At 39.6% G+C, this 20,404-nt stretch overlaps 1 protein-coding gene and 1 long non-coding RNA gene across 2 annotated transcripts in view; one reads left to right on the forward strand and one right to left on the reverse strand.

Moving 5' to 3' along the window:
• The window catches only part of LOC113953325, a 40,465-nt gene extending 39,316 nt beyond the window's left edge, over positions 1–1,149 (reverse strand). Inside the window, exon 1 of the long non-coding RNA XR_003529842.1 lies at positions 1,036–1,149. This is a non-coding gene — a long non-coding RNA (uncharacterized LOC113953325). The remainder of the gene's footprint in view (positions 1–1,035) is intronic.
• Positions 1–20,404, forward strand: part of LOC113953324 (von Willebrand factor D and EGF domain-containing protein-like) — a 175,189-nt gene that overhangs the window by 85,544 nt on the left and 69,241 nt on the right. The window contains 4 exon segments of the mRNA XM_027656358.1: positions 10,484–10,620; positions 11,659–11,814; positions 16,206–16,310; positions 19,673–19,787. Of these exon segments, the coding sequence (XP_027512159.1) occupies positions 10,484–10,620; positions 11,659–11,814; positions 16,206–16,310; positions 19,673–19,787 (513 nt within the window).

Raw genomic sequence — 20,404 nt, forward strand, 5'->3', positions numbered from 1 at the left:
GAAAACTGCTGCCTCTTTCACTTTCTTTTAAAAAGGTAGGACCAAAGAAACAGAGGAATATACGTTGATTTTGGAAATGCTGAAAGTTTTAAGTGCCATTGTTAGGAAAAAGTTATTTTCCAGGAAAAGTTACCTGAGTAATGAAGGAGAAGGCAACTCCTTTTGCTGGCTATATATTTTCCCGTCAGTTCCAAAACAAATCTCCGTCTAATTTTCTCAGGTTGGAATTATAGATGTGAATTAAAACTCCCACAAGATCAAGGAGGCCATCAACATAATTGAAATACCTTTCCCAAGGTCACCCAAACTCAGCTATGCTGCCAATGCATAACAATATATTCTGCCACTGGTTTTGACCAGCAAAAACACACACAAAAAGATGGCCATGTAGTGTTATTAGCGGTTGGAATACAAGCCATAACATATTTGGAATAATTTAAAATGAAAACATGTATAAAGAGAGAAGACACAGAGTGTGGCTTGCAGACAGGCTTTCTCCTCTGCTCTGCCTGACTCCAACAGGAGCAGTCCAGGTGGCCAGAGTTATAATTACCCTCACATGAAAATCACAATTTGGAGTTGAAAGGCACCTCTGAAATTTGGCAACGCTCCAGAAGCTTAGACTTTCTTAATGTTGCTTAACATTTCATAACCCCCACCCCCCCAACACCTGTATAAGGTGCTTAAAATGTCATTACCACCTGTAATTAAAGGCAGAATCCAATTACAGCAGATAGCAAATCAGGTTGGTGCTTAGCATTTGTATATATTGACCATGTTGCTTATAAAAAAATAAATCAGAACTAGTAAAGCACACATAGAGCAATGTAATATGCAGATTGTATGAAGCTCTAAAGAGCAGTTACAAGATAAAAGGTAATGAGGAATAATAGGGACAAATTAATTTCAGTGAAGTAATGACACTTGAAGTTTCAATTTCTGCGTGGAAAGTTCTGGGGGGAAAAAAATAGCCAGCACAGAAATTAAAGTGAGCAAAAATGACAGTGAGAAGGTGAGAAGTTAACACTTACCTACCTCACTTATAGATATCCCATTTTGGTATCAATACATTTCAGTAACATTATTAAGGAATCCTGTGAACCCAACTACATTTTCAGAGCTGTGAACCACAACCACACAGGTCCCTCAGACCCATCTGCCACAGCAGTTATACTGACTACACCCTGGTATTTTTAGTTATTACATAGACCCGTCTGAATTCATCAGACTTCTTTGGGCTGAGTCTTGTTCACGTGTTCTAATTATATAACATATATTAAAGCACTAAATATTTTTAAAAAAATATAATGAGCAAAAGTATGGGGTCAGCTATCACAGTTCCTCAGGTGGGGTCTTCTGACGGAAAATGTCTCTCCCTCATGGAGGAATAAGCTCAGGAGGAATCAGACCAGGAATGAAGGTGAGGATAAAGTACATACTGTAGGAATCTCACCATTTAAATAATGACTTTATTTTTAAGCATAATTCCCATTCTCAAAGAAAACAACATGAGGAAGATATTTAAAGAAAAGACTTGTTTTGAGATCTTCAGGTGAAAGAGGACAGAGCATTTCAGTCAGTTCTCTATGTCAAACTCCAATCTGCTTTGCAGACTTTGTATAGGAACACAGAGATTGAACTAAACACTTTTCTCCCACTTCTCTCAATTTGTTGATCTTTAAATTCCAGATCATAGTGATTATTCAAGGGCTGTTAGTCTGGCAAGTAAATGTATCCTTTTTGGCCTTTGCAATATGTGTTTTGATGACATGATGCATCACAACGCTGCAGACAGAGCCATCAGGGTATATTGGGTCAATAGATACCCTCCACAAATAAATTAGACTATACAAAGTAAAAGAGTGCATATTAGACTTTACAAAGAAAAATCAGTTCATTTCCTAAATCGCCAGGATATCTAAAATGAAACATAACTACTCACTGTGTGTAATGCTGGTGGCCTCTGTCTCTGGGACCAGGTTGTGGTGATGCTGTGACCAAAACTTCAAGGGAGAATCGCATTTTATAGCACCACAAGGGCCCCAGAAATAGAGTTACCTGAAAATGTGGAATTTCTGCCTGACTCTCTCCACAGGAATTGATCCTTTTTTTTAAAAGTTTCTTAAATTAGTAAACAAAGAAAAAACAACCAAGCTTTTCCTTAATATGGTAAAAGACATTATATGGCAGTGAGGATGCAATACACTTTAGCAATTCTATTGATTCTTCAAAATTGGATTTCAAAGGAAGAGTCAAACATGCTTGTGAGAACAGCAAACACCATGCTTACTTGCTCTTAAACTTTTCTGGCCAAACAGAATACAATTGGTATTAAAAAAAAATCAATAAAAAAAAAAACCAACAAAAACCCCCAAACCCCCTTTATTAAATGACATTATTCTTTAAGAAGCTTTTCTGTTTTCAATTAGCGAGACATTGGGCTGAATTCTCCTCCTCATTATAACAATTCCATCGACTTTGGCAGATGCAGTATTAACAAAGTCACAGTTACTATTACTGTGATGAAGTAACACTATCAAGAAAAAAATCAGGTCTCTATTTACAAATATTCATTTATTTTTCCTTTTTTCTCGTACTAATTATTGCCTTTCCCACTCCACAATGTTGACTTTTCCTATCTATCCAGCTGACGAAGGTTTGAAAGTTTCCAGTGCCTGTCCCCACCACATTCCCTCAAGTGTGTGCATGAGGCAGTGTTCTTCTATTAAAGTTTACAAGCTAATGTATCTGTTTCTATCAAATACATTTTTCCTCAGCAAATAATTTTATAAAGCAGGGAACACAGAACTTGAAGATATTAAGAACATATTCTTATTTCCTTTAAGCTGACATTAAAGAAGTTTCACTAAGATATCAATACTCTGTAAAAGAGGTTCTATATAACTTGAAAATGCAAACTTTTCTTTTGAGACCTGTTATCTCCACTTAATATCAAATTTTTTTCCTTAGCTTACTGAAAAGTATTGGAAAATAGATAAAGAATAAAATGAAGATACATGTTATGCAATTCGACATTTTACTGGGTTTGGTTATTCAGCCTTTTCCTAGTTAAAACAATTTATGATTTAATACTGAAAGCAAACTGGCAGAGGTGCCCAGAGAAGCTCTGGATGTCCCATTCCTAGAAGTGTCAGGGCCAGGTTGGATGGGGCTTGGAGCATCCTGTATGAATAAAATTATTCTACAGAGTCCTCAAGTCTGGGCCATAAAAATTTACACAATTACATTCTTTTCAGGCTAAAAACAGAGTTGATATTAGCAGTCATAATTAGAAAGGCTATAATGAGTAAATATCAAGCTTTGAGATTACTTGTTAGAACATAAATTTTTAAACACAGGACTTACCCACTTTTGAAAACAGAGCTTTTGTGCTTTTAGAAGGAATGCACACCTCCAACCACAAAAATTTTGGTAAGAACTACAAAATTTACAAAAGAAAACCAGTTTAGAATTAAAAGAGAAAAAACCATGAACTTTACCTACCACTGATGCATCTTGACTGACACCCAGGTATTCTGCTTTATATTGATGGAGACTCATTTTTCTCGGTCACATAAAATATGTTTGTGGGAAATTCTCGGGGACTGACAAAGTTCATGCTAGTTTTGAAGCTTCCCTTCTTTTCGTAGCGATTTTACTTTCTGATGGCACAGATGTAATAAACAAGCATCTGAAAAGGCAAACATCAATATCAGCCTTAATCTACTGTTTTAACTCCCAGTCTTTTCCATTCGAAGAACAGACATGGCTGAGCAGGAAGAGGGCTATTAGCTTTATAGTTACAAAGTCAATAGAAACCGAATTTAAAAAGGATATCAAATCCTCATGATAAGGGACATGGAAGGTTGCATGCTCAGTGATCCATACTATTCCCTGCAAACCAGATCAGGGAGATTAGTCTTTCCTGGCGATTAGTTTATTTGCTTTAATGCAAAGCAGTGAAAGCAGTGCAGTGAAACATGTAGCTAAACAAAACCATTTTCAGAAGTATATGGAATTAAATTGCTAGAAAAGTTTACAAAATTATAAGTCTGATTTAAACTGACCAAAGCCAGACACTCCAGAAGCATGCCTATAACTTCTTTACATCAGGCTGTTTACAGGCACCACAGGAAATTTCAACCTTAAATCTTGTTAAATCCAGAAGAAAACAAAAAGACCTGAACAAACAACCTCCTTCCCCAAATACTCATACCCACGCACACAAAATAAATAACAAATTCACGATGTTTTTTGAGCTATAGAATTAAAACCTGCAAACCACTCTAAGGTGTGTTTTAAACTGGCCAAAGCCTAAAATTCGGAGCAAACTTGTAATGCCTTTATATCATACTTTATGTTGTGTAAAGAGCCCACAATCTACCAGTAGAGAATGTTCAACCAATCATGAACAAAAACCCAAGTGCAATAACCAGATTTTATTCTAATTTGGTAACTGTAAAGATGGGAAAATTACTAAAAACAACCAACTGGACACTACTGTTAACATAAGGATCAAGATGACACCCACAATGACCCAAATCCCTTTGAGTGGCATCAATGTAGTCATTCATAGGAAGCCTCAACGTGTTGCCAAGGGTTCTACCCTGAAGTGCCTTTGAGAGACAAAAACTGAGAGCTGCTTTGGTGTATGAGCCATGAAAGCACAACCAGAATCTTACATTATGTCACCTCTCAATGTCATCTAGGAAAGAGGCAAATATTCTGTAGTCAACAGCACACTCCCTTTCTATTACTGAAGTAAATTGCCAGCAAGCCTTTTAAAAATAGAAGGATTAAGTAAACCTAAAATGTCACAGTGAGATTTCTAAAGCAAAAAATAATCTACCATATTGTTGCAGCACATGGATGCTTTCAGTGTGAAATTGAGCCAGGCCATTTCTCACATGCAGGGAGTTCTTGTAAAATCCTTTTTCTCACACTCTCCCAGGTCTGGCTTATGCAATCCATACTGGATATCAGAGACTCTCAAAGCAGAAAACTAGATTCACTCCATGTCAAGAATGATCATAGGTCTAGAGTTTGGTACTATGGAAACATAGACTCTCTTACATTGGAAAAGATCCCTAAGGTCATTGAATCCAACTGTTAATCCAACACTGCCAGTTTCACCAGGTGCCACATCTACAGGTCTTTTAAATAACTCAAGGGATGGTGACACCATAGCTTCCCTGGTCAGACTGTTCCAATGCTTGATCACCCTTTTGGTGCAGAAATTTTTCATAATATCCAATCTAAACTTCCCCTGGTGCAACTCGAACCTGTTGTCCTGTCACTTGATACTTGGAAGAAGAAACCGACCCACACCTCGCCACAACCTCCTTTCAGGTATTTGTAGAGAGTGATAAGTCTCTCCTGAGCCTCCTTTTCTCCAGGCTGAGCCCTCTCCAGCTCCTTCAGCTGCTCTGGTTCTCTGAGACCTACTTTTGGAAGCAGGAAAAACCACAGTTTTTATTTAGAAGCCAGGGAGGTCACTGATGTGCAAAACTCCTGGCAAACAGCATATGGCTGCTGGTACGTTTTTCTTAGAGGGGATTATCAAATGAACTTTGAGTCATGAATAGCATGAGTTCCAGGATAATGCAATCAGTGATTGTGTCTATGATTGCTGTGATAACCCTACATACAAAAGGAACAAATGCAATATCTGTGCAAGCACTTGGATGGAGGCAGATTCAGTCTTGCTCTGTCCAACTGTGAGATAACTAAGCATCAGGCTGCTCTGATACAGAACCCTCATAGCTACAGTAGCTGGATGTCCACATCCACACCAGCAAGCTCTGGCATGGCAGCTTGTTCAATCAGCTACATGATTTCAAGGATAAGGTAACTGGACATTATGGGCCATTTGCTTTGGCAACTCAGCAAAACTTTGACCAAACCCAGCCCTTATGATCTGGTTCTGATTTGTTCTTCATGACTTGGATTGCTTATTTACCATCCTCTTCAAGAAAAACAGGGCAGTTCAGTTACTTCTCTTTATTCAAACAAAATTTTTGCTGGTTTCAATTCCAGGTCTGCTGCTCCATCCCAAAGCCACATGTGTAGCTTTCAGTGTTTATTTGCACCGGGATACTTTTCTAATCAAGAGTGTAAATCCAACATGAACCATATCTATCCATCAGTAAGACTTCAACAAGTGTAGTTTTGCAAGATGCTTGATTTTGTGTTGACTATCTCCACTTCTACATCTGTGCATATTATTTACATAATACACTGCAAGAGAAACCTATAAAACCAACCATGTATTTGGAGTGTGGGGGGGTGGGGGGTTGAGGGAGGTTCAGTCTATTATATAGCCTCTGCTTCTTGTCAGGTTTGATTCATGTAAATGCTTACAGAATGAAACTGCAGTGTCAGCAGCTCTGAATTTACTGTTCTTTCCTGAAAATTCCTACTGCGGGTAAAGCAGAAGGAGGGGAAGGGTCCCTGTCTCTCAAGGAAGGCACAATACAAGTCTTGCAAATGAAACAGGGCAGATGCCTTATTTCCATCTGACCACCTGAGGTCTGGAGGCCTTTGAGATTTCCACCTTCAGAGTCCTCTCTCTTTTTTGTCTTGAGACAGTTTCATTAAAACCCAAGATTTTTTACTGTTTTCCACAGTATTTCCTGCTGTTCATCAGTGTCCCACTGCGATGCTTTGCCAGGTGACAGATGCAACTTGTCTACTTGCTATGTGTGCAGACCAGGCATTAGAAATGCAGTGGGATGCCCATGCCTGAGCCAGAGGATGTGAACACACAACTTCTAATTCCTCCACGATAACACAACAGTACCCTGTCACCTGTTCGAGCCTCGGGTGCCAGCCTGAGCTTCAGTTCTTAATCTACTTGTAAAAGTCAAAGTACATTTTTGGCCTACAAGCCATATAGAGAAAAGAAGAAGAATATTCAGTCCTGGATTTTGTTGTATTTTGACATTCAGACTCCCTAAACATAAATCATTAATGTTCAAATAGATCATACTTTTCCCTAACTTGTTCCCTGAACTACCCGGTTTCCTACAGATTTCTCTCCTGCCTCTAACTTGCTTTTCTACAGACATCAGACATCCATCCCAAGTCTCCATAACCTCTGGATATCTGCACTTTTGCCCTCGCTCTCACCTTTATGACATTTCACAGCTCTTTTTATTGCTCCTGTCTTTCTCCCCTCCAGTCTTCTGCTGAACTACTTGCAGCAATTTTGCTGAGATTTTTCAGGCTCTCCAATATTTCCTTCTAATGTCTTCACCCCTCTGGCCTTCGAGTGTATGCTGTGCACAGGCTTATTAACTACCCATCCACTAACACATGGAATGATGGACGACTGAGCCTTGATTCCATTACCCCCAGCAAGAGCAGGATCTGTGTGTTTGAGTGCCCAGCTACCAACCATCAGGAGACTTTTCCAAAGCCAACGTCATGGAGAGTCGACTGGGTTGGAAAAGACCTCTGAGATCACCAAGTCCAACCCTTGATCCAACACTGTCGTGGTTACCAGACCATGGCACTGATGCCACACCCAGTCTCATCTTAAAAACCTCCAGGGACAATGAATCCACCACCTCCCTGGGCAGCCTATTCCAATATCTGATTATTTTCTCTGTAAAAATATTTTTTCCTAATATCCAACCTAAACCTCCCCTGGCACAGCTTAAGACCATGCCCTCTTGTCCTACTGCTGGTTGCCTGGGAGAAGAGACTGACACGTGATATCTCCTTTTAAAAAACAGACAACAATAACAACCGTTGTAAATATTTAGGTACTGCCTGTACTGAGGTCTCAGGTCTGAACTAGAGTATCCATTTCTTTAAAAAAGGAGATATTATAATTTTATTTTCCATCAGAGTTAATGTTGATAAGACACTGATCTTTTTAGTTGTTGCCAAGCAGTGTTTATATTAAGTTAAGGACTTTTCATCCTCTCGTGTTGTGACAGTGAGTAGTCTGTGGGTGCACACAGAGCTGAGAGGGAACATAGCCAGGACAGCTGACCCCCACTGACCAAAGGGATACCCCATACCATGTGGCATCACTCTCAGTATGTAAACTGGGGGGAAAAGCTGGCCAGGGGCTGCTGCTCAGGAGCTGGCTGGGCATCTATTGGCAAGTAGTGAGCAAATATATTGTACATCACTTTTATATTCTAAATATTTTTTCATGATTATTATCATTATTATTATTTTCTTCCTTTTCTATGCCATCAAACTGTCTTTATCTCAACTCATGCATCTTCTCACACTTACCCTTTACCTCCCTGATCCTGCTGGAGGGGTAGTGAGTGAGAGGCTGTGCGGTGCTTAGTTTCTGACTGGGGTTAAGCCCTGACAACTGTGCACAGAGAGGTTTGAGAGAAATAAATATGAAATTCTGTGCTCATACTGTAAGTCATCAAAAAAAAGATTAGCCACCAAGGCTGGGTAATGTTGTCCTGACCTTGACCCAGCTGTGTGCTCACAAAGATGTCAGGAAAACCCTGGAGAACTGCACAGGTCTCATCAACAAGCAACTGACCTGAGAGTGCTTTCGTGGAACAGGAAAGGCTGCAGGAGCACATTTCTGTGCCTCAATCCTTCCCAGGCTCTGAGATTCTACTTCAACCACAGAAGGCTGAAAATCTGCAGTGATAATGAAAACGTTAATGCAATGTGAGCTACCTCAGTACTAGTGGGGCTAACTATTAAAATCTCATGAAAAACATAATGAAGCATTTTTTTTTTTAATTTTTATGCACTAACCACAGAAGAAGGCAATTTATCAAAACCAGCCACCACATCTGACTAATAGTTTTGTACATTACAGGAATCCACTACTAACTGATGAAAGCTGATAAGCTGTAAATGGTTTCTCTTCTTGTAAATATTGCAAAGCGTCCAGCAGTTTTGGTAATACTGCCACAATAAAATAAATTTTAAAAAGTGAAAGAAAGGATAAAAGCATTTCAGAAGAACAGAAGGAAGAAGTATTTTCATTATTTTTCATGGTTTTGTTGCTTTCCTTCCTTCCTTTCTCTGGAAAAATGCGAGCCATACAGCTCTGTTGTTAAGAGCTGCAGTCTGGTGGGATCTCAGTGTTTAAACCACATTCTTGTAGTTAACAGCCTAAATGGCAGAACCCTAAAGAACAGCGGGGTACTGGGGAAGGTTATCAACTCAGCTCAGGGTATTTTGCCCTGCAAATCAGAGCTGAACTAGCGTACCACTAAAATACCAGGTGACACAAAACTTCTCTTGTTTTAGCTAAGCTACAGCTCAGAGAAAATTGATGGGCAATATTGTTTTGCCAGAGCAGCGGTGATGGGGCAGGGAAGAGGAAGCTCAGCAACCTCTCCCTGCCACGTAGCAGGGATAATAACTTGAACTACACCCTGCTGGTGTGTGACATCCCTCCAAGGGCTCCTGGTCATTCTCCTGCCATTAAGTGTTGTTCAGGAAACAAGAAACAAATGTTCTGCTTTGTGTTATTTGCCAACATAGTGGCTTCTCCTGACCATTAGAACTACAAATTTTATCAACAAAAATATGAAACCATGATCCTGACTGACTGCTGTTATTGACCAAGGATATAGGAGATTTTCTGAGTGTTGTGCTACTTTAGATATCTGCTAGATTATATTTTTTCTAAATTAAAGATTTTAATACTGCCATCCAGTGGGCTTGCATTTTTCCTCTGTGAAAATAACCCCAATATGAAAGCAATGAGTAATTTTAAATAGTGAATACCTAAGGTACAACAGAACCCAAATGAAACTCTCACAGAGAATCATAAAATATTTTAAAAACAAAATGGGTGAAAGTCAGCCTTGTAAGGAGACCAGTACAGGCTGTACATCACTTAAGCCCTACTTAAGGTCTCAGAGTAGGATTTAAGTGAAACTTAACTGGTGCAAGACCTGTGTCTGACACAGTGAAGAGCTGAGAGATATCCATTAATGTTTTAACCCTCACAGGCAAGCTTTTCTTTAAGGATCCTTTTATTGACTCCATAGCTTTTGAAAAAAAAGGACTCTCTTTTACACTGCTGTTTCACACCACGAGGAGCCTGGTGGCATGGTCATCTTCAGATATTTCCACATCTTGTTCCCCTGCTTCTCTGTGTTATGGCATGAGGCTTTGTTTTCTCAGCTATGCTCCCATCAGAGGAGAAGTATTACCACTGGATACTTAAGTCAACAGATGTATTACCACTGGAGACCTTTTGGCATGAATCCACAGCTTCAGTCAATTGAATCCATGAGCCATGCAACACATCTTACAGTACTGAGTGCACAGGGCAACTATTCCATGGAGGTTTGCTGCTTCCCCTTCCAAAAACTGCTGTTCCTCTATTCAAGAGAAACCCACACACAGGCAAGGAAGACCCTAAGGAAAAGTATTAAACCATAGCAACCAGGAACAACAAAAACATCTCTGATAAAGCAGAACAGAACAGCATGTGAGTGTTATTTTCTAAAGCTTTGTATCTATCTCACCCTTTCAGAGCAAGCTCTGGAAATCACAGGCTTAGAGAACGGGGGTCTCTGCGATGTCCGTGCCTCCGACTGCACCAGGATCCGGGTGTTTGGCCTCGGCTTTGAAGACTTGCCCAACCTGCACTGTGAGGTCACCAGGTTAATCGTAAGCAGCTCCTGAAATATTGATGATACAGTCAAACTTTGGCATGTTTATATGAAATTCTTTTACTCTGAACTGTCACTACTATCTGCTACAGGTGGCTACAAATACCTTCCAACTCCATTGCCAATGTGTTTGCCATGATCGAGGGGAGCTGAAGGGGCTCAGCCTTTTCATGGGCTGGCTCCTTGGAAATGCACAGCTGGGAGGTCTTGCTTGTTTTCTCTGAGGGGTTTTGTTTAACTCTTGTCTGGTTCAGCTGCGCTGTTGTTCATTGAAGCCTGAAATCACAATATTATTTCTCATTTTGTACATCTGGAATCAGCATGCTTGGTTGTTTTCCTAAACACATTTAAATGCCAAGTTTTGTGGTTGAGCATGAGGTTTCTTCAACATAGTTACAGAGGCTGTTATTTGAATTTTCTTAGTCATAGTTCAATACCAAATCAGAAGTTTTAATGAGTATTAAACCTATCTTTTACATTACCACTACTATAATTTTATCATAAACAACTATACACATGAAACACTAGGACTGAGTTTGGTGGATCAGCATACACAGATATGAAATGCTTGATTAAACACATAAATCCACCTCAGAAAAGACATTCAGCCTGATTCCCAGTCAGTGGTCATGAGGCACAGCTGAGATTTGCCTGCCATGCCCACTTTTGGCTAAGTAGGCACTTAGCAAGCCATGATGTCTCAGGCAGCTGATCTAGAGAAGTAGCTGACATCACCTTCAAGGAACAAGGAGTTGGCTGCTGAGCTCCAGGGGCAAACACAAAGTTGCTCCATCACATTACCCTTTCTAATCCCAAGTGCAGACCACCACAGCACTTCCTAAATCAACAGAGTACCTGCACACACAGACAAGCATCGCTTCCCCTTTCCTGTACCTGTAATAACAGCATCGTTTCTTTTAAATAAATGATCTGGGAATGCCTTACACTATTAATTAGAAATAGAAACATATGTTGTCAACCGGAATTCTTTTATATGAGCCTTCAGTTTCTGCACTTTCCTTCTGTTTTACTGTAGCATCTCGATGGTGAATGGATATCAAGAGAAAAAGAAACCACAAAAGCAGACTTTCTCAGCTCTCAGGCTGTTGACTGCCAGATCCCTGTCCTGAACATTACAGAGGCTATGCACTTTGTGACCTGGGACGAGCCGTTCGCAAGATGGCAAGTGAAAGTAGGAGTTTCTTTTGTTCCTAAGAAATGTTTTAGGAGGAGAAAATCAGTTGTCATGGTAAATTAAAATGCAAAGCACAATTTTCTCCCTTTCAGAAATGAAAATGCCTCTAGAAATACTCACTTTAATGTCAAAAACACCCCACCAACCAAAACAATATGAGCTGAACCCAGGTGTTTCTGTAGGCAACCCAAAAGTGCAAATTACAACCACTTCTCCAGGTAATCACCTGAGATTGATTCAAATATACTAATTAATTGTTAATCATTAGTATTCCATCTCTGGAAACCTCAGCTCACACTCCTGATTAGGTAAAAAGTGTGAAAGAGCTTTGACTCCCTGGTTGCAGGACTGATGCTTGTGCAGTGCAGGAGGTCACTGGGTGTCTCCCGGGCAGCAGGTGAGGGCTGGCAGGGCTTGAGCTGGGATGTCATGGTCACAGTCAAGGTCTGAATGACTGCAGGAAGAAGTGTGGACCGTGTCAGCTCATGCTGGGTTCTCTGCTGCGGCTTTAGCCCCTTTTGTTCACAAAATGATACCAATTTTCTAAATATTTCCAGGAAATCTGTCCCTTCCTGACCCTGCACACCTGCTACCCTTGGTCTCATTCTCAGTCTGGATGGTTATTTTCTGCAGATTTGTTGTTCTTTATAAGACTGATATCTTTTAAAGGCTCTGTAGCTGAGAAGAATATATTACCATTGCAGGGAGACTGCAGATGTTCTTTGAAAATTGCAGCATGCAAAATGAAACACGTAAAACACTCATTTCAGCACGGTGCTACTCTCTGTCCTGCACCCCACAGCTGCTTGTACTCCCAGCTGGGGACACGTGCTGCCGTGTGGCCTGGGGGGAACAGAAAGATGCTTGGCAATGTAAATTTTCTAGTCAGCCATTTATTTTAAGTGGGTAGGGATTTGAGGGTTAAGTCATAAGGGTGAGTTCTCTGAGGGAGCAGAACCCGACAGTTTGCTGCTGGGCTGGACCTTGGACCTTCCTTCTGGAAGAGGTGCTGTCAGAGTAAGCACACACCACGGTAGAACCAGGAGGGAAGTTCCTCTGCTTAAGGCTCCAAAACTTCTCAAAAAAGAGATTGAACTCTGCCAATTGTGAGACAAAATGCTGCCTCGTGGTGAAAGGATCTGAGAGGGAGGCACCCTCAACTTTCCTGGCCCAGGAAGACATCCTTACATGTGCACAGGAATGTTCCCCCTGTATTACCAGGACAGATTCCTCAAAATTCAGTTCTGGTACAATCCAGATTGTGTTCCAGTGCTGCCTTTCACCCCTGCGTAGGTCTGTACAATTTTTCTCATTTTTACCCCCTCAAAATCGGATACAGAATACCTCTTTCCAAGCATTTAAGTTCAAAAAAACCTCTGCACCTACGGGCCTTCTGCTCTTTCCCTCTCCTTCAAACCCTACAGAAGAACCAGTTTGATGGCTACGCGGAGAATGCACAATTAAATCATATCATCCCGCACACAAATCCTAGCTCTCCTGTGGATCTTTTTGATGATCAAATTGGGAAGGTAGAGCCCAGTGCTCAGTTTCAAAGGCAGCTGGCCTTACATGGCAGCACAGAGAACAAAACTGTGGAGCTTTTCAAGATAAAAAATGATTTTCAATTAATTCCACAGATGTTCAAAAATTTGTGCCCTGGAAAATCCCTGATAAGATCTAATGCAACATTGATGATCTGGGTTATGTATCTATTGGCAGTTTTCAAAATGTAGGTAAAAGATTTTTTCAGAAATAAAGATCAAAATAATTCTTTCTGGAAATATCACTGTTCAATATTTTCAGAATCTCTCCCCTTTCCCAAATCAAATTTGAAAGGAATCAGCAAAATTTCACAAAAGCTTTTTTCACTACCAGCATTTGGGGAACTGAGGTTTGACAAGCTCTTCTCAGTGTTCTTTCATTTTATCTGCTCTTGTATTCATGTTTCAGATTTTGCTCATTGTTTCCATGACATGCTGCTGAACATAGATAAGAAAGTACACGAGGCTACACCAGAGTGTTTGGTATAATTAATTGAGATATCAAAATACAAACCCCTACTTGGACAGCAGATGACTTGAACTGTCCATACAGATGCCTGGGTGAAGAGGTGAAAGAACTTGGCAGGCGCTTATCTAGTTTGGGAAGCAGTCTCTTCCTTTTTGTCAAGTCTTTATTGTTGCCTGTATTTGTCAAGAACAGAAAAAGTATTTGCTAAAAAGTTAGTGAGGCAGAAACTGAATTTGAATTCAGCACAGTTTTATAGCTTTCATTATTCATTTGGAAACATTCATACAAATTCTGTGTAGAGTGATACCAATAGCCAAGATCATTTCATGATGGATGAAATACTTGAGGCAGAAGTGACAGAATTCCTGATTGTCCTTACCATTTATCCAGAAGTGGCTCTTTCTTTGCAGATGATATTTATACTCAAGCAAACAAGGCCCAACTCTAAGTGGGGTTTTGCCTTTTAAGGGCCAGCCAAATTAAAGGAAATGTTTGCTCAGCATAGGTCTCATTGAAGTATTTGTTCCACATCACTAAGGTGACTAATGGAAAAGCAATTAAAATAGCTATAAACCAACCCAATTCTAAAAAGACACCAAAATGGATGTTTATAATAGAGTGTAGAAAAAAAAACTTTAAAAAAAATAATCAAATTGCAACAGTTACATCTCACTTACAATGCTCACTTCAGACAGAACACTTAGTGCAACTTTATAGCTTTTTATGTTTTTCCCTGTTTACCCATTTCTTCACCCATTATTAGTGCACCGGTATTGAGACAACATTGGACACTCTGCTAAAAGAATGAAATTAAATGAAATGTAAATTGCATTGGGAATAATATACTCTTAATGGAAGCCTTGCTGCCACTGTCTTTCAGTGAAGAGCAGGTCTGGAGGGGAGTTACCTGTTTTATTTTTTTCCTCTTCTCAAACTGCAGAAAAACTCTTTACTTCTTGTAAAATAGTTTTTACCTTTAGTACAACACACTATAGCTAATATCTCAATTATGTTTTTCCTTAAAGCAATGCTGATGAATTTTACTGGACCAATGTATTTTAGTGAAGTTCTGGACAAATTTATATTAGTCCAAAGAAGTTGTTTCCCTTCCGCAATTTCAAATTGCAAATATCCATCAATACTGCCTACTTCTCTCCTTGTGATGGTTTCTGTAGACACAAACACTCTTAGCTCACAGTGTATTTTGAACTGACAACCATCCCTGTGATATTGTGGGAGAATCTGCTCTATTATCTTTCACGAGCTTTCAGATCATTCTTAGTGAACTTATGATAATTGGTGCTTTTTATGAAACTTATTGAGTAATTTTTGCTCTCTGTACTTCCATTTATCTTTGTTCAATTTAACATACATTCTTTCTGTGAACTGAAAGTTTGTTGATTGATCAAAAACCTTTATACCCTTGATCTTGTAAACGTTCCTTTTAAAGGGAATGAGGATGTTTCAGCTTTGGGGTCACAGGAGAGATGGAGGAGGGCTGGGGGATTGTTTTCGTAACAAGAAGACTCAGGGGTACCTGACAGATCCAAAGCAAAGGTCTTGTTAGATCTGCTAAACAGCTGCTTTATTTTGACTGTGAGAAGACAAAACCTGAAAAATACCTGACATAAGGGCTTTGCTTTCCTGTTGGTGTTCAACAGAGTCTACAGCATGGCTTTCCACGGTGTTTTTGTTTGCTCTTTAAGGTTCACACCTCTCAAGAAGTGTCACAATGCTTTCCCAAAAGCTAACCCCTTCCACACTTGTCTGGTATCTTTTCATTGTTATTGTTGAAAAATTAAAATATAAATTTATTTAACTTTTTTATCTTGCCTTATATAAGTTTCTTATACAAAAATACCATGCTCAAGGCTTCCTGAAATATTCAAATGTATGGGAAACCATGATCTTGGACAGGAGGTGGCTGCTCTAATGTACCTTCCTATGGAAATGAGACTGTTGCTTTCTCATATTGTCCACCCTAGAATATTTTTTAAGGTTAATTTAAAATCACCCATATAATACACATTTTCTTATTTCTTTTTTTTTTTTTTTACCTCAAGGATTTTACTTATTGATTTGTCATTACTAAGAAAGTGCTCTTGAATTTCAGCCGAAAACCTTAATTTTGTATACCTCTTGTATTCAGAAAAGCTGAATGCCAGCTGAGCCAAAAGATCTTTTGGTTACTAATGAAGAGTTTCCAGTTTGGAGCATTAAGCAATTTGTTAGCTTGCAGCAGAGCCACTCACAAGTGGTTTAATTTATCTTACTGGCAGGCATCCAGTTCAAGGGGGCAACGATATATGCTCCAAAATGAGCAGACAGTCTCCATATGGAACATTATTAGTTATAAAGATGATTTTTGTATCATTTAGATCACTAACGATGGCTTCCAGTACAGTAATTCCAGAGTGCTGACCCTGTTCGACGCTGTCTGCCAGGTCTGCCAATTCCACCCAACCGGACTTTGTAAATTAAAGGTAATTTAAGGATCATAAAGGTTTAATATGGATCGTTCATCTCTTCCTTAGTCCTCTCCCTCCCTTTGATGTACTGTGTGTAATAACCGCTCTAGAAGAGGAAAATCTATTTCCCAGGTCAGCTGCACAGCCTAACACTTTTCTCTTTCACAATCTCAGGTCTGTGATATTTTATTTCTTTTTCATATTTACATGGGGTATGAACACCTGGCAGAGCTTGTTTTATGATGGACCACTCTCACACAGACACTTCTAGAAAGACTATGGTTGACAATATTTATACTTTGCAGCTGTTAGTGGAAGTAAATAAGAGTGAGGAGCGTCCCCTGAAAGACTTAACTTCACTTTTGAAGTGTTTCTGCTATTTTCTCTCTCACAGCCTGCTTGGTGAGGGCACTGTAGCTGAAAGGTATATCATTTCTATACCCATTTTCTGCCTTAGCAAGAGGTATACAAAGATGCATGTTATGCGGTTTTTGTCGTGTGAGAACACCCTTGAGAGAAAATAAAACATTCTTGCTTACATTAAAAACTGCTAAGTACAAACATATAGAATTCTGACAGTTTCAAAACTGCAATCAAAAGTCTAGCGCTACATTTTAAACTGCCAACATGTTAGAAACTGTCTGCAGAGCACTATTACCCTCTTTTTTCCTGTGGACTTATTTGTGTAACATCCCCCAATGCTTAAAAAGAGCTTCCCTGCTCTTATTTTCTAGAGACCCACATTAAGAAAATTGTCTGTTATTCAGTGGGGCTTCAAAAGTAACTTTTGAAAGGTATTAGGTGGGATATTTGAGTGTGCTGATCCTGCTTTCCTACCCTGAGGCAAGTATGAATTAGTAGGAGACCACCAGTCAGTGTTTTTATAAAATGAAGATTAATCACGTACATCTTAACTCATTTTCCTCACTGTTCTCATTAACACTAATGGGAAAATACAGTTTTAAAACCTTGCACTGATTGAAAGAACATACCAGTTATCAAAATAAAAAAGTTCACATTTTTTTCAAGTAAATCAGTTAATAGAAACTACTTTATAGGCCCCTTCACAGGGGTTTGACCCTGACTGGATGTCAGGTGCCCACCAAAGCCGCTCTGTCACTGCCCTCCTCAGCTGGGCAGGGGAGAGAAAATGTGATGGGAGGCTCGTGGGGAGAGATAAGGACAGGGAGAGATCACTCACCAGTTACTCTCATGGGCAAAACAGACTTGACTTGGAGAAATTAATTTATCACCAATCAAGCCACAGTAGGATAATAAAAAATTAAAGCAAATCTTAAAACGCCTCCACTTCTCCCTTCTTCCCATCTCATCTTCACTCCCAGTTTTCTCTCCCTCTTCCCCTGCAGCGGAGCAGGGGGATGGGGAATGGGGGCTGCACCAGTTCATCACACCTTCTCTCTGCTGCTCCCTCCTCCTCAGGGGTTGGACTCCTCACACTCTTTCCCCATTCCACCGTGGGGTCCCTTCCACAGGAGACAGTTCTCCACCAACTTCTCCAATGTGAGTCCTTCCCAAGGGCTGCAGTTCTTCATGAACTGCTCCAGTGTAGGTCCCTTGTGGGGTCACAAGTCCTGCCAGCAAACCTGCTCCAACTTCCACTTCCAGCAGCTTCTCCCAGAAGCCATCCCTGTAGCTCCTCAACTACCACACCCTTGCCACACAAACCCAGTACAGCCCAAATGAGGGCAAACCCACTTAAATCTCAGATTAAAATAATTGTGTCAGAAGCATTTCAATTAAAGATAGGGTGAGATTTTCTTTTGTCAAAGGCTCTCCTTATTCATATATTTTTGAAACCCGGAAATATATATGGTCTCTCAATATGCTGGTGTTCTCTAGGGATTATAGTAATTTCTATCTTAAAATGCTTCAAGGGACTATTTGAACTAGGCTTCTAATTGCAGCAGACCATATTCTAATTATCCTTCCTTTAACATTACTCTGCAATACCTAAATTGCTTTCAGAAAAGGTGTTTCAATTAGGGGACATTTTATATCTGGCCATTTCACATTCTGTGTTCCTCTTTTATGGAACCCGTTCTGTACTACACTTTCACATCAGAAAAAAAAAAAAGCATCTTTTTTTTCATCAGAGCATCAAGGCTTTGAAAACAGTAATGCAATAAAATCTAAGTAATATCCAAGTTTTAATGTTGAAGATCTATCATTTTCTATCGTGTAGGGGTGATTATGAGAGTTCTTTTTTGAGTCCTTTTAAGAGTCTACTCTTAAAATATTATTTAAAATATTGACTAATACAGTTTGCAGAAGAATTTTGAGACACAAACAAAGCAGCAGAGAGAAAACACAAGGCCAGTAATGAAACACATATCAGTCCCAGAAAAACAATGTGTATTGAAAGGAAGGAAAAGGAAAAATGTCTTTAGTCCTGGTAGCTACTCCCTCCTGCTGTCCCACTGTGGCAGGGACATCCCTCTGTTTCCAGCAGCACACCATGGTTTGCTGGGAGTCTGCAAGGTCAGATAAAGTCCCATCTACCTGTGTACCCAACACAGGCTACAAGCAAAAGGCATAACTCTGCCTTAGGACCTTCCTGTGGTACAGATCTTTAATTAGGTCTGTTAATTACATCCCTGTGTTCACTTCTCAGACAACCCAACTCTCTTCACCCCATGTGGAAGTCACAGGGGCTCACTGGCCCTGGTGGGCACCCTAACTAGGAAAGGACCAAGTCAACCTGAAAGGCTAATCTGCCCACAGTTCATGAACTTATTTTGGGATGTTCTGGACTGTCTTGGCACCATGGATGTGTTCAGCTGTTATTTACAACTATCTCATGGGAGCCTAAACTCTAACATGCTTCTTTATTCTGCTTTTATAGCATTGATTTTTCATATATTTATGAAGAACCTCCAGAAATAACTTACTAGAACAGGATTCTGTTCAAATGGAACTTTTATCTAGTTTTTGTGAATCTCATGGAGCTCACCTTTGAGTGATACCTAATATTCATTATACTACCAGTCACAGCTGGAAATAATGATCACATGCACTACATGAATGTGGAAATGGGAAAAGAGTCACATTCTTTGCATTCATCTATGACAAAGCAACACCACATGTTGCCTAGGCTAAAACATTCAAAGCTACAAAGATCTCAGACTGAAACTGGAAAACTTACAGGGCTTGATTTTTTTTTCCCTGTCAGTAGAAAGCACCAACATTTAAATTGCTACTCTTTTATTGTTTTTAAATTGCTACTCTTTTATTGTTTCAAGAGACAAGTGAATTTCTGCTTGTCTCCAGAAATTATTAATTGCTGATTTCTTATCTTTCTTATTTCTTTTTTTCATTGCTTCCACCTCCCACCCATTTTTATTTCCTTTTTTTGGCAGGAAGATACTTGCAATATAGATGGACTTTGCTATGGTGAAGGAGAGTCAAGCCCTACCAGTCCTTGTCTTCTCTGTGAACCTCACATTTCTAAGTTCACCTGGTCTGTTAATGAAAGTAAGACAGTTTTTTTCTCTAACTAATAATTTAGAAATGCTTACCTGGGAATTTATGACCGAGTCAATGAAATACTTCATTCCTTCTTTTGGCTAACACAAATGTATCCTGTGTAATGAACATGGATGGTTTGCAGTGGGAATAATTGGGTGCACCAGAAATGCAGACTCCACTTTGTGAATTATGCATCTGGGTATGCATCTTGTTCTGTCTGAAACCTAGCAAATCTAAAGGGGAAAAACTCTATTTGTTTTGAAATTTATAAAGCTAGAAGTGATTTGGGAAATCTGAAGCAGATCATCGTTCCCTTTTCAATGATTTCAAAACTTAAAAATATTTAAAAAAAGGGTTTGTCAGACTTGTTTTGAAAAATGTGAAAACCTTTTTAAAAGTTCTACAATAATAGGGAGTGCTATTCACTGGATGGCAAGGAGATCTCTGTAGAATTAGAAACACTCTTTCACAGACTCTTTTCGGAACATCTGATTTTATGTTATTTTGTGCCTATCACTTCTTCTTACCATCCATCCAGTAACACTCTTGTGTTTGTCTGTGAATGCATACCCAGCATCAATATTTCATCGATTACCTTGGGCACAAATTTTATGGGCTCCATG

Source organism: Corapipo altera, unplaced genomic scaffold (assembly GCF_003945725.1).
Source record: "Corapipo altera isolate COAL_440 unplaced genomic scaffold, ASM394572v1 68, whole genome shotgun sequence".
In the NCBI taxonomy this organism is placed as follows: domain Eukaryota; kingdom Metazoa; phylum Chordata; class Aves; order Passeriformes; family Pipridae; genus Corapipo; species Corapipo altera.